Source organism: Colossoma macropomum, unplaced genomic scaffold (genome assembly GCF_904425465.1).
Source record: "Colossoma macropomum unplaced genomic scaffold, Colossoma_macropomum, whole genome shotgun sequence".
In the NCBI taxonomy this organism is placed as follows: domain Eukaryota; kingdom Metazoa; phylum Chordata; class Actinopteri; order Characiformes; family Serrasalmidae; genus Colossoma; species Colossoma macropomum.
In genome coordinates this window covers 13,723,749-13,742,088 of record NW_023494800.1, presented here as the reverse complement: position 1 = coordinate 13,742,088, position 18,340 = coordinate 13,723,749, and the positions used below count along the sequence as shown (strand labels likewise).

At 38.3% G+C, this 18,340-nt stretch overlaps 1 protein-coding gene across 1 annotated transcript in view; it reads right to left on the bottom strand.

Moving 5' to 3' along the window:
* The window catches only part of si:dkey-247m21.3 (5-hydroxytryptamine receptor 4), a 38,039-nt gene that overhangs the window by 4,287 nt on the left and 15,412 nt on the right, over positions 1-18,340 (bottom strand). The window contains exon 7 of the mRNA XM_036589123.1: positions 16,586-17,148. Coding sequence (XP_036445016.1) covers positions 16,586-17,148 — 563 coding nt within the window. The remainder of the gene's footprint in view (positions 1-16,585; positions 17,149-18,340) is intronic.

Genomic DNA, 18,340 nt, shown 5'->3' with positions numbered 1-18,340 from the left:
ACCCAGTAAAAGGTGATTTCACCAACATTCTCCTCTTTCAGTGTAAACTGGGCAGTGCTAATCTTCGTCAACGTTTACGTAAGCAGAACCCTCACCAGTCACAAGGTTGATGTGGCTATGGTGTTACCCTAGAGTCTCTCATTAAAGTATGTATAGAACTTAGCCTGCCAAGCTAGCTCATCTGTCATAGAGCCCCCCTCCATTCGTTACAACCTGCTTTGGGGGGGGTGGCAGTATGAGAATTTTGGACTAAGGGCATGTCAATCACATGTGCTCATCAGAATATTAGGACAACGCCCAGAAAGTTCGCACACTGGTCTGATCAGCATTTTTTAGGTTGTGTTTAATTCTGTTTTGTTGTTTTCATGTGAACTTTGATGGAGGTTTAATATAACACCAAATTTTTGTATCATACATTTTTTATATTGTATAGTGTGTTTCCTGGGACTTTAAAGAATCATTTTTGTAAATGAGATATGAGTGTGAAGAACCTAAGGTTAAAGAAGTTCAACGTGATGTAAAGGTTCTACTAAAATTATATGTCACATGTTCAAGCTAAGAATTTATATGATTATTTAGGAACCTTTATTTTTCAGAGTGTAGAGTACTTTTAGTAGCTTCTACCATGCAGGAAATGTAAGTATGTAGGGGTGGGCAAAATGGTAAAAATATGACATTCTAATATTTCATGTTTTTTTTTTTTTTTTTTTACGATACATGCTCACATCAAAATATTTAGCTTTTCTGAGGTTTGATAAGTTGGAACAGACAATAAAACAAATGCAATACTGTTTAAGAAGAATTTTCTTCGTAAAACTCACACAGTTTTACGATGATTCTGCCTTTCACCAATGTTTTTTATTTGGAATTTGTTCTTAGGTAAGAACAGAATCTATACACACTTAATAGCACAAAGGTGCGAACAGTTCTGTGGTTTAAGAACACGTCATGAATCTGATGTAAATTTCTTCTTAGGACCTTTCTCAAGAACAAATTAAAGAAAAAACATAGGGAGATATTGATGAATAAGGCCCAATGATTTTTATCCGGTGTTTCACATTCACATGTCACTAATCCAGTCAAACAGGATTAGTTATGCTCTCTTTGTGATTACACATGCAGTTGTTCAGTGTTCTTTAAGTACTGATAATATCAATGATATGCTCAGAAAAGCATACTGTGACATAATTTATCATAATAATGATACTGTAAATATACTGCCAACTCCTGCTTACAGGAAGGTAACAGTATCCAGTGCATGCATTAGTTCATGCCCTTTATTTTATTACAGCTTCACATAGTAGCACTTTGGCAGTGTACAATCTAGAGTGAATGTTTAATAGATTGGAGCGTACTTGCGGCTGTACAGGAGGAGTATAAAGTGATTGACTTGTGTGAATTTGCCTTGTAGAAAGCTTTGCTAAATTTTGGTAGTGCATGACTGTGGAATTTTCAGCCTGGCTGCTAAAGAAGCCGCAAAGTTCATCTTGACGTTCGCATTTCTCATGCTCACTTTCGCCTCTTCCTCTCTTCCCCCTGTGCAAACCGACCAAGTCCCTAACAGTGTTCCTGTTACAACCGTTCAGAGCAAACACGCAGCCATACAGACATGCATGGCTGCAGTTACTGCACGGCACACAGCTCACATGTATTTGACTTCACAGGAACAGCATGTTTACTATCCAAGAGGCCTCTCAGAAGTTTCTTTCATGGATCACTCCTTGTGCCAAAGTAAGATACATGCAGTCTGCATCAACAACCATGGCTATTTTTCATCTTCTCTGAGATTATCTCATGAGGAAAGGGTAATTTGACTGCATCCCAGGGAAAGTTCTTCTTGACTTAAACTTGCAGTTAAATGCAGACCTTGCAGTTTGAATCCAAAAGCTTCTCCTGCTTTCCAAAACAAAATTGAGATCAATCACGGATGACAGCGTCTGAAGCTCCAAAGAATCTGAATCAAATTATCATCAAAACACAGTTCTGACTATTCTGACAGATGGAGGCCTGAGTAATAACTGAGAGCTGAAAGGCATGCTAGAGCTTCATCTATAGGACGGCCTACACCTGTTAAGTATAAGTAATATTAATATTGTACATTCTCAGAAAGGCAGTTGGGGGAATGGAATTATGGATTCTCAGATGAACTTAGCATAGCTTGAACAGAACAAATCTCCCCTGCGCAGGGTTAGAGCTCAAAGAAGAGCAGGTTGTTGGCACTAGATGAAACATACTGCAGTAGGTATTCTCTAATACAAAGTTAACAAACCAGATGTTCAGATATTTCTACCGTTAAGAAAATGTGCTGTTCTGTGCAACATTCAGAGACCACTCTTCATTTATTTCACATCCAGTCAAAATGGCCATTAAGTACAAGTTCATTTTTCAGTGTTAGGAAAAAAGCAGAAAACATATTTAGCAGAAAACTATAGAGAAGCCTCAACAACTAAATATAATATCAAATTGTTTTTTAAAGAAAATATGCAAGGATATTTCTCCACACCTGCAAAGTCTCTGAAGTGTCCAGACTGTTGTTCTGAGAATACCAGAAGCTTGTCTTTTTTGTCTTTTCTTTCTCTCGACACTTTTAGAAAAAATGGTATAATAAAAGTGCCTACCACAGTCATGAGGGGTACCACCCCAGTAACAGTACCTTTTTTTTCTGAGAGTGACATATGAAAGCTTTAAATACTGTTTATCTGATGGTGTCAGTTTTGGTGGTCTACACTGGTGTTGCACGGTTGTTAGGAGTCACATTTTTTCTTTTTTACCTTTTTTCCTTATGCAACTGGATTATCTTATATCCAATCTCCTCAGATGTATCTCCTTAAGCCAATCCTTAATGACCATTTTGACTGGGCAGAAATACATTCATGAACAGGCAAAAAAAAATGCAGTGGAAGAATGTGGAGATTATAGTTTAGTGCTTTAACTGTCACATAGAAGAAAATGAAAGACTTTCAAGGTACCCTCGGGTCAACAAGCATTTCTAGAAGGCATTTTTCAAGCCGTTCACATGAACCTTTACTATAATAAGACTCGGTGCGATAAGATCAGTAATCCAGTTCAGCTCAGTTCCCTCTTTTATGAGGTACATTATACTTATAATATCCAGTAATACTCCCCATATGTCAAAACAGATTCTCACGACTCATGTGTTTTGAAACGCATTTTCCAAAAAGGACGGCCCAGCTCTGTCTCAGGCGTCTTGTCTTTTGCCTAATACGAACATAGTGTTTCGACAGCAGGTCTCTGTGTCCAGATCAGATTTCCGACTTTGGTTATGAGTGCAGGACAAAGGAAATGTCCGAAAACAAACAACAGTGGTATTTCAGAGCGTGAGAAGACTGTATAAAACACTTGAATTCTAATTAAAACCCAGTAAAGATTACTTTTGGTTTGCATTCTTCACAACTATAAACAGAGTGAAGTATATTTACACGTATAGCATGAACTAAATCGGATATTGATTGGAATTAAAATGGTCTGCTGTGCAAAACAATGACTACATAGGCGCTGACTCAAACAGCTTGAGACACATAATGACTTCAGAGCAGCACTTGAATGCACTCCTAAGTTCACGTGTTCTCCACTACTGAGTGGCCTCGGATCAATTAGCCTTCCCCCAGGTATCAACTCCAGCAGAGACACCAAACATCTGCTGACATCAGGACAAGCTCAGGCTTTTAAAGCCATTAAGCTTAAGAGCCGCAATTAGTCTCTGAGAGCCATCTATGTCTGTATATCATTGACAAAAATGACACTTTTCACCATCCCCATAGGTCCTTTTCATGTTAAAGACAATGTGCCTGCACCTTAAATAGCTGCTGTTCCTTTTTTCCATGACAATAATAGGACAGCGTCTGTAATATTTTCCTCATGTTGGCGCAGAACGATTTGAAATATATATTAATTGGAAGTGACTCATGTTTTTATTATAAGTTATATACATACAAAACTCAGGTCGAAATTTTTCACATTTTCATTGTGACAACTGGATCACAATGGTGCTGAAGTCAAAGGTTTAGTATATATACTGTAGACTGTCACTGCTGTAACAAAACCTCTTATATATAAACCTCACAGGAAGAGGAAAAGTTCCTAACTTTAAAGGGCCCATATCATTTATCCTACTTTTGTGTAGGTTTTGTACCAAGAAGAGTCACAATTCTTCATTTTTAAATGACCATTTTCTAACCTTTCTTTACCCCTTAGAATTAAATGACCTGCTATATTACTGTATCTTTAAGACTCATATATGCAAATGATCTCTGTTCTGATTGGCTACCTTGAATTGCACCTCATTCAAAAAGCAGTCCAAGCTGAAACAATTCTTATAGCTTCACTGTGAATGGGCAGGCTAAACTACTGTAGGCTGTTTTAATATAAATACAAATAGTTTAAGTATGTAAGTAAGTAAATGTTTGTGACATCACAAAAACAAGTAATTTTTGCAGCTTAGTTTCAATGTATGGACTGTACAGACTAGGTATATGAAACCTGAACATGTCCACAAACTATATCAAACTCTTTTTTTTGAAAAAGTTTTCAATGATATGAGCCCTTTAATGTATGTCATTGTGTTTTTGAAGAACAAATGCTTTTCTATTGCTTATTATTATGAAATGTTTACACAATGTAACACTTTAACAGTACTTCAACTGTAACAGCTGGCATTTTCAAATGCTGTATAAAAGAGGGAAAAAAAGGGATACAAGGTTTTGCTATGACAGTGATGAAATATATGTTTAACCCGTTAAAATCCCAGGCTAATTACATACTATGGCTTATTATTCAGTAACTACAGGGACTTCAATGCAACCTGGCTGAGCTATTCTTATGCTATAGAAGTGTGAAATAAAACATTGAGCCCTGGCCGCTTAAGGTGTTAAAGAGAAGTATTCAGATGTGTGTGCTCTAACAGGTCACTCGTACATGAACATAGTTATTGTTCCTGCTAACAGTGCTCTGCGTGCGCTGCTGCGGACTGACTTGGTGAAGTGCTCTATATGCCCCTCTGTCAACACACTCTACATTCTGCCTAGAGAACAGACTGATCCCCTATTGTTCAGTCCCTCAGTGCGGAACCTGTTGCACAATGCACAGCAAATAACAAAGCATTGATAATTTAAAAACTGTACAAAATATCCATTTGGTAAATTTGTGCATTAATTTTAGCAGCCAAAATCTTCAGCAGACTTATATGACCAAACAGGCCGTGGCAGTCTAGAGGTAAAGATGAACCAAGAAATATGGGTGGGTGAAAATATGTGGGGGCATTACGAATTTGCTCAGACACATCAAACTCAAATAAACCTTTGCAAATCTCATTTTGATATACAGATCAAATCAAACCAGCGCCAAATAGCTCGATCATTTAAAAACATCCCAAACATCTGTGATAAATAGATCTAATCCCTAGAGGATATAGATTCCTCTTCTGAGCCAAAGTTCTCACATACTTGTGAAATCTGCGCACATTTTGTACAGAAAAGGACGTGAAATAGCCCATTCTCAGCCACTGGCAGCTAGAATTACACAAGCAGTGATAGTAGAATAGCAAAAAGAAATACTGGCCTGTGTTTCAGTTCAGCTCGGCCAAGTCCCTGTTTCACCTAAATGTCCTAATAATCATCTCTGACAAGTTTGGCAGTGCTTTTACATTAGATCCATATGCATCCAGGCCCCATCAGGCCAACTCCTGTGCTATTGGAGTTGATATGTATATAAAAGTTTGCCATTTGCTTGCAGTGAAGCGCGGATTACTAAGCTCTAGGTATGAGAAACTTGATAGGCCTGAAAACACGATGTCATAACTCATTGCAAAGCATTATACAAGGTGAACCATTCATTAACATTCAAAAATCATATTTTCTGCTGTTTCTTTGAACAGTCAGAGTTTATCTCTTCATCAGCGAAGCCTAAATGGGTTTCCACAGTTCTGCACTAATACGTAAATGAGAGGTTTGGCAGTTGCAACTTGATTCAGCCATGTAAACAAAGCTCAGCACACTTCCATGCCATGTGTCATGTTGGAAGGCAATGATGGAACTGGATCTGGGCAGTGGTTGCTCAAAAGGTGGGATTTACCAACGAAACTCCACAGATTCTTACAGCAAAGGAATGGAACACTGCCACAAGTTTGGCACTGATTTCTATTATAGTGCCAATTTATATAACAAATATGAGAGCTGAAAAACGTGTCGAGAAGTTTAAAAAATCCTCTAAACAGGATGACTCAAGTTTCCTTCCGATCCACTGGAAATGAGTGATATATTCCCAAAACATGCTAATCATGTACAGTCAAAGGAACCGACAAATGAGGCATTCACTCCGAGCACTATAAATTAATGTTATAACCAGAATTTATTTGACATGGCATTAACCTGGAAAAGCTGGATTTATTGCCCCAGAGATTAAACCTGTCCCAGTTCTGACCAAAAATGGAAACATCATCCTTAGCGGTGGATTACAGAGGATACCTTTCAAATACTGCTTGCCAAGATCAAATATCATTCATCTACAGTTCATCAGCACATTCAGGCTTTCAGAGCAGGCTGAAATGGGTAGACAGATTCCACAGTGCTATCTGAACTGCAGTGTTTATTCTTTAAGTTTATGGCTTTTAAACAACAGATTACAGCAAAAGTAGCAAATCAAGATAATCTCAGTACCATGAAGTTATCATGTTACTGATGAGACACAGAGATTGGAGTTTTGTCCAAAGTAGAGCAGCACCTCACGGGTGAGAACAAATGCTCATTCAAATGTTTATTTTCACACCAAAGCTATTAAACTTGCTCCATTATCTATTAATCCAGACCATCTGAGCAAACCGCCACTTTCACACACACAAACACACTCACCCACTCACCCACCAACCTAACAGCACCCTTCGTATTAAAGTATTAATGTGAGATAGCAGTGCTGCGCTTATAATGATCCTGTTTGTTGCACATGCTCATATGATCTTTTTCCTTCTTTTCACTTAATAAGAAGATTAAAGGTTTCTACTAACAGTAGAGAGGAATTTTGGTTAAGGATTGCAGTTACATTTGCTAAATAGAGTTTTATTAAACCTAAACTAAAAATAACTGCTTCTGAATTAATGGCATCTGTTATACAGTTTTTTAGATGGATGGATGAGGCATTGTCACCTTAATAGGGCCTCAGTATAAACCGCTATATTGCAAAACAGCTATTCATAATCATGACAATGATACTCAGATTGCAAGCAAAAATATTGTTTTAAATCTTTTCTGAACTAGAAAACCTGTATTTAAATATAACAGTACAAAGACAAGATATTTAATGTTGTCAACCTTTTTTTTTAATATGCACACATTCTGAAATGAATGCCTGCAACACATTCCAAAAAAAGTTGAGATAGGGGTGATTTAGGTTTAGGAACATTGTGAAACATTCAAAAACATCTTGAACAGGTGATGCAGTCACAAGAAGAGCATCCAAGAAAAGTCAAGTCCTTTATGAGAAAGGATGAGTCAAGGCTCGCCGCTTTGCTCAAAAATGTGCCAGCAAATAATGCAGCACTTCAAGAACAATGTTCATCAGTGGCATTTCACCCTTCGCAGTGCATAATGTCATCAAAAGATTCAGGAAATCACTGAATGCCTATGACCTTATATCTTTCAGACAGCACTGCATTAAAAACCGACAAGCTTCTGTGATGGATATCACCATCGGTAATACTTTGAAATATTGTTGTCAGTAGACAGAATTTGTCGCTGCATTCACAAATGGATGATAAGACTGTATGCACAGTGGAAGTCACAGGTCAACAACAGCCAGAAATATCACCATCTTCTCTGGACTCAAGCTCATTTAAAATGGACTGATGCACACTGGAAACGTGGATTGTGATCTGATGAGTCACAACCTTTCAGGTTGTTCATGGAAATAATGGAGGCTGTGTTCACAGTGCCAAAGAAGAAAAAGAACAACCAGATTGTTACCAGCATAAAGTTCAAAAGCCAGGGTCTGTCATAGTTTGGGGGTGTATTAGTGGCCATGGGATGGGTGACTTGCTGTAAAGACAAGATTTACGCTGAAAGATACATTTACATTTTGGAGCAACTAATCGTCGCTGTTGGGACAAAACCTCATATCTTAATTTTTGTTTTTAATTTTTTGTATCATTTGAAAACACCAGTTACCCTTTAGACTATGTTAACATTTAATGATGAATGGACCAAAAGAAATAATTCAACATTACATGGAAAAATCATTTTTCTATTAACTTCCATTTAAAGTTAAAAGTATTTTTTCTTTCTCCTGTTAAATTACCTTTTTGGAGATATAAGGTTTTCATCAGACAGCGGAGATATGCTGCCTTCTAGACAACGTCTTTTTCAGAAGTCATATGACATGGCATTAACCTGGAAAAGCTGGATTTATTGCTCCAGAGATTAAACCTGTTCCAGACTGAATATCTTTTATCTACAATTCATCACCACATTCAGGCTTTCAGAGCAGGCAGGGGACACCCATGCTTTCAACATGACAACATCAAGCCACATTTTGCCTGCATTACAATAGCATGGCAGTGCAATCAGAGAGTGGGGGAGCAAGACTGGCCAGCGTGCAGTCCAGATCTGTCTTTTATTGAAAAGGTGTGGTCCATTATGAAGTTCAAACTACAAAAATGAAAATGCTGTATGGTTGCACAACTGCAGACTTTTACAAAAGAATCTCAAAAAATTGCTTTCAAAGCAGGGCATCTAACACAGGTTTAAACATGATCCTGTCCAGGTTTAAACATGATCCTGTCCCAACATTTTTGGAACATGTTGCAGGCATCTAATCTGGAATGAGTGTATATTTGCAAAAAAAAGAAAAAAATAGGTATGGTTAAATAAGGAAAAAATAAAAATTGGATAGGGTTAGTAGAATTAAGGGAGGTAATATTCTGAAAAACTGGTTAAAAATTAATTTTCTTTGTTGTTTGTACTTTATAGAACTCAAAAGATATTGTAGAAATGTGAAATTTCCCTCTGCTTAGAGGTGAAAACTCATGACCTGTTGTACAATGGCCCCAGTCTTGATGTAGACCATAGGCTTCACTAGAACAGACCAATAATGTAAGCTACTATTTGCATATTCCTGCCTCAGATGAATACGGATGACCAACAAGTGAACACAGAGCCAAAACTGCTACCATGTTTTGCTAACAAGGATAGAGCATGATTAAGCAAGGCCATGTTAAATGTACTTTGCAATAAAAGAAACGTGCTTGTAAGCTTCATATCATGCCAATACCCTCAGTGGGACATTTCAATTTGTTTGGCTGCTGTGCCTGGGGCTCCCTGCTGTGATTTTACAGAGAGTTACAGAATGGCTAATGAAAATGTACAACTGCGTGTGTAACGCCCTTTAAAAGTGGCATGTGCCTTGCAGAAATGTCCTGAAAAACAGATAACTACAAATACACAATAGCAATAGACAGAAATGCCCTGAAAAATTGCTAATGACATATACAGAAATGTAATTTTTATTGAACAAAGAATAACACATACATTCAACTGGCCAAGAGAATGATTTAAAGAAAATGGAAAAATGAAAAATATGGGACCTTCAAGAGATATTAGAGGTTTCAGAGATGCTAGTTATATGCTGCCTACATAAAGGCCTTTTATGGTGATGCTATAAAGCCAAAAGAGCCCAGTGGACGTGTCCAACAGAACATAATACAAGAAATTACTCAAAAATGCATGACTCTGCAATTCCAACAGATACTATCACTCCACACAAAACCCAGGTCTTTGTGCCTTAAACAATTTACCAAGAGGCAGACCACTTTAAGTGTTCTTATAGTCACGGCAACATTCCAAGGCAATTAACCATTCAAACACTGAGCTGTTCTATCGTAGTTCTCACTGTAATCTCTTACAGTAATGGCGCACAAATACTTTGCAGCATACTTTACAATGCTTGATTCTTATCTAAATACTGAAATGTTCATGTCTTTGTTCATTTCAGTAGCAGCCAGGTTTGTACTGCAGGTTGCTACAACATTACCAGGGCTGGAATCAATCTTCGCTCTAATAACTGCATCAACCAGCAGTGAAAGCTTGTAAAAGCACATTGTAAAATCAATAGCAAACATTAAACTCTATGCTCCTGTTAACCTACTTCAAAGGTCTCACGTCATCAGACTGCTGAAAAATGTATTTACAGTCTGTCATAACTGAGTTGGGGTAAGTTTCTATACCGGACACCTTCAATTCTGCAGGCTTGTAATTGAATACAGTGCTATCTGATAGGGTCTGATGGCTCTCCTCACTTCCAGTCAGATTCAGTTCTGCAGACTGTCCCGGCTGTATACTGTACAACCTTCTAGAAAGTCTGTCCATCAAATAAGCCTCTGTAGCTTTATGGTGCATTCACACATCATCAGCTTGTAAAGTGGGAAGATTTTCAGGCCACTAAAAGTCAAAAGTAATTAATAATAATAATAATAATAATAATAATAATAATAATAATATATTCTACATTTTGGTAGAAGAATATGGGAACACAAAAATTTAGTCTTTTTCATCACCAGAGCTATGAAATAACAAAGTGAAAAATGAGGTTTTGATTTCAGCTTAAATTATATTTATCTGCTGAATTATTAATTATTAACATGCATTATGATACAAGAACTGAAGATGTTAACTTTGTAGACCACATTGTACAGTTGTGCACTAAGGTTTCAGCAAAAGTTTGAATATAAACATTTGAAATTACATGTTTTGTTGATTTTCCAAGTGAAAGTAAGTTAACACATCCTTTATATGGAACAAACCTTTTCTTGAAATTTTACTGCACAATTTCTATTTATTTGATTTAACATATGATTTTGAGCTTAGCATATTAGAATAAAAAAAAACATAAAATATACAATGCGCAATAACGTTTTCACAAACCACATTTTATAGTTTTTTTCCCCCAATATGTTACCTTCAGCAAATAAACAATACTGTGTACTAAAATGTGTGGACGTTTGTTGTCTATAGAGGATGCGTACTTATTTTCACTTAGAAAATCAACAAAACATGTAAATTGACCAGGGGTGCCCAAACATTCGTATGCCAGTTTGGTTTGTTGAATGCCTGTGGTTTCAGAGAACGTGCTGGCGGTTATACATCACGACTGGTAAACTCGGGATACTGAACCGGCCTGTGTTTGCCACAAGTATTTAGGACTTTGTCAACAGTAAATTTGGAAGTTTACGAGAAACATCCAAACACGCTACATGCAAAAGCATATACTTTTCTTACTTTAAATTGATATAAAGCAGAACAAATCTGTCCTTTCAGAAGTATTCCGGATTCATTCCACTGACTTGAAAAAGACCAAGTGCCTTTTGCTTGCTGGTTTCCAACTAAAGCATATGTGGATGCTTACATTTGAATTGTTGTAACTGTAAAAAATTGTAATAAAATCCATGATATAGCAAATCCCCCTGCACTAATTAACCAGTCATTTATCAATATAACAACACTGGTGGTAATTATAATGAGGTAATTTTGCTGGCATGTGTTGAGGTGTGTAAAAACAAGTCAAGGTCATATTCTGTTCACCAACTATTGTGGTTTAATGTAAGGTTAAAGGCTATGCAGCTGCCAAATGAAAGTGCACTGTGATCAAGATAACCTCCCAGCAGTTGAACCATTAACCAGACAAACCAGACCTAACAGGACATCTTTATGGCATGCCATAATAACAACATCCCTAATCTAAAAGAGCATCATAAAACACTTTAGCACTTGGTCATGTCCTGTTTGAGGTGCCATACGCCCACATTATGTCAGACACACACATCTATGTGCCCAGCTGGAGTCATGCAATCCTATTTATCTAAGTTCCTAGGTAGGTTATGGAGCTTCAGTGGGAATATTTGACATGCCGCACACTAAATGCATGACGTGTAATATCTAATCTCATCTTGTCTTTCATTAGTAAACCCTCATTGTTCAGTTTGGCTTCTATTTCATTTAGTTACTATGCAGTTACTATGCAGTTTGTCAATTAAAGCTTATTTAACAGTTATTTTGGACAGCACCTTACAAAAAAACGTTCAAGCAAACTCAAGAAAAACAATTTTTGGCCCCAGTCCTTCATTACTCATTCTTGGCATAAACAAAGTGCACAGCCTTCTGCTTAAACCAATAAGTACTCCGGTAGTGGCTGCCTCTCATGCATCCAAGTCCAAAGTTCCTCTCACAGATGTAAAGCTTTGCCAGGCACATCTACCTAAACATGTGCGCACGTTCACTTTCACTAATCACACAACCCAAATCTCAAGAAGAACAGCGGCAGCTCTACATCAAGGCTATTTACTGAGGGAGTCATTTTTAAACCATTACAAGTTAAAATTACGGTACATCTGTTACAAGCTTCAAATAAAACACGGAATGTCTCTTACAGGCTTTAAATGTCTATGTTTAATCCAGAACGGCCACAAAATGTGCATGTGAGTCACATTTAGCTTAGCACTAACATACTACTAGAATTCACTATGGGCGCTAGCAGAAATTAGCATTATCGTAAACGTGTTTTTCTTTGTTTTCTGGCTGAATTTTGACATTTATGGTCCAAACTGAAGGCTTAGCTCTAATAGTCATGGTTTGACACCAAGAGCTACAATGCAACGACTACTCAAGATTTTAACAGATATATATATATATATATATATATAAATATATATATATATATATATATATATATATATATATATTACTTAGTCCATACTTTGCAAGTTGAGCATAATGTATATTAGTGTGAGAAATAGCAGGTAATTCTGAGGAAATCTTACATTGTTCCACCAAGTACTGCTGTATGTACATGGGAGGTTTCACAAAGGCACCAGATATTACTTTATTTACATCACTTGCGAATACTATATGTACCAACTCAATGCTAGGTGCTAAAGTGCTGCTGAATTACTGCACCACAGCAACCCTCAAATGCTTCAAGAACAAAATAGAAAAGAAAAAAAAGGCTGTGATTGACACAAAAGGTGGTCTGTGGGTGCTTGGGGCTAGGGTGGGGGGTATCGTCGTGTTAGAAGAGGAAGCAAATATGTGAAATGGTGCATGAGGGTTTTTTCTTCCACCTCTGCAGCACCTCTAATCGTCACACTGATAATGAAGCTGGTGAGAAAGAGCCCTGCTGGAGCAGTTTTGTGGAGGCTGAACCCCCCTCTTCCCCTCTTCCCTGGCTTTGGTTCTGCTGCTGTTACACCAGCACTGAGTCAGGCTGAATAGCCTGTGCCTCTCCATACAAAGTGCAACTCTTAATCCCTACTTTGTTAAACACTGAAAGCAGCATTGATATAAAACACTTTGGTGGGAAACAGATTAACCCTTTAAACTGAAGTCTCTTTATTCAGGCATTAATCTTAAGTCTTTTTATTCAGTATAAATTGTTCGCTACTATGAAACTAATATGTGCGCTAAAAGAGTGAGTAATTGAAGTGTGAGGGCCTTTTCAGTTTAAGGATTTAAAGACCTTAAGTAAAGAAAAGGAAAGGTTGTCCTTAAAAAAATACTGGTGCTCTTTAAACAATACATGAACAAATCTGCATTATAAGATTTTCTGAACTGCTAAACTACATTAAAAAACAACCAGTCTACTGTCATAGATACTGTGATCCATAAGCTGGTCTATTCCTCATTCAAATAACAAGAGACTTTATCAATGCTAATTATGCTAATTATGCCAGGTAATGTATTTCAAGAGGGGACCGGCTCTCTGCGGAGTAGACTACTGTCCTTAAATGATCAAAGAAATTACTAAAATGCTAGATTCTTTGATCAGATCATCATGAATGTATAAAAACAACAGTGAATGCTGCCCATTTATTCCAAGAAGAACATGGATTAATGCAGCCCTCCTGTTAAAAACATCAACAGCATCACAGCAGACATATTAACACACCATTTGGAATGTCTTACAGACAGTTTCTGCTCTGGTGTCAGTAATTAAACGCATTATGAAAAATAAACACATCTGCTTTGAGTCTCATATACTTTTAAGCACACAGGCAGCAGGGAATTTCTAGTAATATTTGTTTTTGTACTTCCTGATTATGTCATTTTAAGAGTTATGTTGTACCCAATAAATACCAAGATGCAGCAAACTTACAAGCCATAAGGAAAGGTCTTCGAAATAAATATGACGAAGGAAAAACACCACAGATGAACAACCTAATAACAATAAAATGTGGGGAATACCCACAAATAATAATTGTACAAAAACAAACCATAAAGACCCACCCACTGTAATGGCACATAAAGCTATTCTACGAGAAGAAGGCCTCAAACCACGAAGAACAGCACGACTGTTGTAATGGGTCTTATCACGGCAGCATGAAAGGTCACAACATCAATCAACAGATTCATTTGTTTGGAAGGGAAAATTCACATACAAGTAAAATAAATGCACAAATAAAAGGGTAAAGAAAAGGGCTTTTAAGATGTCTGCGCTGTTTTACACAGCACATAAAGTTCTGGAGTGAAGGACACTTCATAGTCACACCCATGCACCATGATGTCACGTAGCCCAGCTCAGCTTCTTTAAAGTAATGTCTCATTACAGCAACTAAAAAACAATGTGACACCACTGAGTCGAAAATAAATGTGGAAACTAATTTCAGTACACCACCCCTCTGAGACAACTCTGCCCACCTCAAAAAAATCCAACATTCATCCAGACCAGTTATGTTTCAGATTCATTCTGTGTCCCATACATCAGTTTTGCACTATCCTCATGGCTTTAACCCTTTAAACTGTAGCCCTAATATTCAATCTAAGGCCTTCTTATCCAGTATCTACTATGAATTAGCCTATCCAAGCTCCGTCCATGTTCTTTCATCATAGGGCTACATGATAACTCATGTTTTTATCGTTACGGTGATATAATTTCCACAATACCCACATCACTAAGGGCTGCAATGACAGAACGGATCAAATTACCTCAGCACCATCCATCCATCCATCATCTAAACCGCTTATCCTTCTGGGTCGCGGTGGGGTGCTGGAGCCTATCCCAGCTGTCATTGGGCGGAAGGCAGGATACACCCTGGACAGGTCGCCAGTCCATCGCAGGGCAGACAGACAGACATACACATTCACACACACACACTCACACCTAGGGGCAATTTAGCATGTCCAATTGGCCTGACTGCATGTTTTTGGACTGTGGGAGGAAACCGGAGTACCCGGAGGAAACCCACGCAGACACAGGGAGAACAGGCAAACTCCACACAGAAATGACCCTGGGAATCGAACCCAGGCCCTTCTTGCTGTGAGGCGACAGCGCTACTGTGCCACCGTGCCGCCCACCTCAGCACCAGGGTCACGTAATTAGATTGGTGGGAATATAGTATTAGAACCAACAAGTGCTTTCATGCACTGGGCTTGAACCCTGCTTTCCCATATATAGAGCATATAATTGAACTATTTGGCTAAATTACAAAACACGCAGTGCTCAGCTCAAATACTACACTATACTAAACTACCAATGTCTAAAAATGCTAAAAAAGTGACGAATATTTTTACTTATGACTCTCAGAGTGTGGGTAAAATGTGTGAAGCAGTAATGGCTCCTGTTACAACAAACCTGCATCACCATGCTGTCTAAGGAATTAAACATATTGCTGCTGTTGGAAGAAAACCTCGTATGTCCATTTTTGTTGTTTTTCAGTTTTTGAAAATGCCTCTTGCCCTTTACATTGTGTGCAAATTTCATGAAGAATGAACCAAAAGAAATGGCCCAGAATTACTTGGTAAATCGGCTGGTTCCATTGATTTACATTAAAAGTAAAGTACGTTTTTTCCTTCTCCTGTAAAGTTATCATTGTGAAGATTTTAAATTATTTTTATTTTGTATGCATGTAAAAGTTCAATATGTTATGATAGAATGTTGCTTTTTGTGCAATTGAGCTGATGTTAGCTTGGCGGCCTAGTTTAGCCTAGTTTCAATACAGTATAATTCAACTAAATAATCCAGCTTGGTACTACAGCATTTTAAACTGCAAACTCAACATTATTACATCAACTGCAACTCTAAAGAAAATGCATTGATTTCTCACCAGCTTGAGTGGGCTTTTTATCAAGATTCTGTAAAGGTTGTCCATTCTCACAACAGTCGCTATAAAATTTGTGGGCGGAGCATGGATATGCCAATAGTTCAGGAGCTAATTGAAATGTTACTTCTTGAGGTATTTACTAGCTGTGCATGCTCACATCTTTGGACCAGTTCTCTACATGCCAAGTGTTTTGCACAAACATTCCAGGCATCTTGAGGCACTTGTCATAAACCAGAGCAATGGAAGGACATTCGTTTGTTCTACCCTGCCATAGGCAAAGTCGAAAATGAGCATGAACCAAAGTGCAAAATGACCACAATGAGCTTGTATCTACTATACTTAATGGATGCAGTCTGTCTCCGCTGGACCCGCAAAGATGACCCTGCTAACCCTTAAAGATAAGGCTTTCATGTGTTAGATAATCTTTCATCTCCTTTCTCCCAGAATTCATTTCTGGAAGAACAGTTTGTTCAGGGGGGGGACTTACTGTACCTGAGCGCGATGGAGGTGCCATTGACAGACGCTGAGTAAGGTCTGCTGGGACTAAAGCTTCCCTGCCGGGCATAGCGCTCATCCCCACAACACAGGATCATGAGGAAGGCTCTGCGAAAAGCCCTGTTCAGAAAGGCATAGAGGAATGGGTTCAAGCCAGAGTTAATATAGCCCAGCCACAGCCACGTCGTCCACATTTGCCAGGGTACGCTGTACTGGATGAAGGGGTCCACTATGTTGGTGATGAAGAACGGAGCCCAGCATAGGCAGAAGCAGCCCATGATGACCGCCAGCGTTTTGGCGGCCTTGGTCTCGATCTTCATGCGGCTGGAGCCCTGGTGGTCATGGCTGTAGTAGGACACAGGAGCGGATCCAGCACGCTGCAGCGTCCCAATCTGACGTGCATGTTCCATGGCAGTCACGTAAATGCGCTGATAGGCAAGAATCATTAGCCCTAAGGGCACGTAGAAGGCCACTGCTGAGCAGATGAGAGCATAGGGCCGGTTCACCAAGAAAACGCAGGAGGTCTTGTTTGTGCCGTGGCTGAATTTCCTCTCCTCAATCTAGAAAATGGAACAAATATGATAAAACAAAGATCAATTTTGGAAAGCTACAACTAATTATGAAGGAACTAACTCACTGAAAATTCTCAGGCTATTTTCAAACATAAAAATCCACTAAACCACACCCTCGTAAAGAGCTTGCAAATCTGAATTCCTTGACTGAGTCTCCAAGAGCACATATTTGGCCTTGCTGCTTTTTGGGGGGGGTGCAGGATGACCTCCTCTCTCTATCGTTTAGTGTAATGCTAGCTGATCGTGAGCAGCTGTTAGCTCACATTTATAGAACTGAGTAGTTAGTGCTCTTCTCCAAGCAGATTCAATTGCTATTCATGTAGTGTGAGTGGTAGCTTGAAATAATGCTAGCATTGTGCTAGATGGAGAGACCTAGCTAGCAGGTGGGAATGGGCAGTGACTAAATTGAATCCACAAATTCAGACAACCAGTTTAATTTCATAGCAGGTCTGATTGTTCACACAGCAGTGAGTCGGAGAGACGAACATTCCTGCATTGGAGAAGCAGAAGCTTGAAGTCTGCTAGTCACAGCTAAGGTTAGCTCTTCAGTGTCTATCTCTAGTACTTTGAATTGTACCAAAATAATCAAACTGCAGTGAAGATTTTGTGATGTATTGAATCATTTTCTGATCAAATTCTTTTCACATACGACAGTTAGCACAGTTAATTTCTGTGCTAAACAATACAATCTCTACTTGAATTAATTTTCTCAACTTCTTCCAATTTATAGTGACAGCCATCACTATACACTGCATATAGCACATCAATGATAGCACATATCTGTACATACTTAGGTGACAGGAGTAGCACTAACCTCAGTTCTGTAGAAACCTGTCTTTCTGGTACCTGTATGAGCTCTTCTGGACAATTTTACAACTGGGCTACAAATATGAGAGCTCACTGAAATTTGCATTTTTTGCAGAATCGTATTTCAGGCTCAGTGTAACTGTGAATTGCACTGTGAATTGCATTTTTTCATAAAGGTAAAAAAAGCGTTCTTTGGAGCAATGCCATAGGAGAACCATTTTTCATACCCTAAAGAATCTTTCAATGGACGGTTCTTTAAAGAATCGTTTTGTAAATGAGATGTGGAAGTGTCAAAAACCTCAAAGTTTAAAATCTATGTGAATCGAAATCATTACCCAATTTATCTGAAGTACATCCGAGTCAAACATGGTAT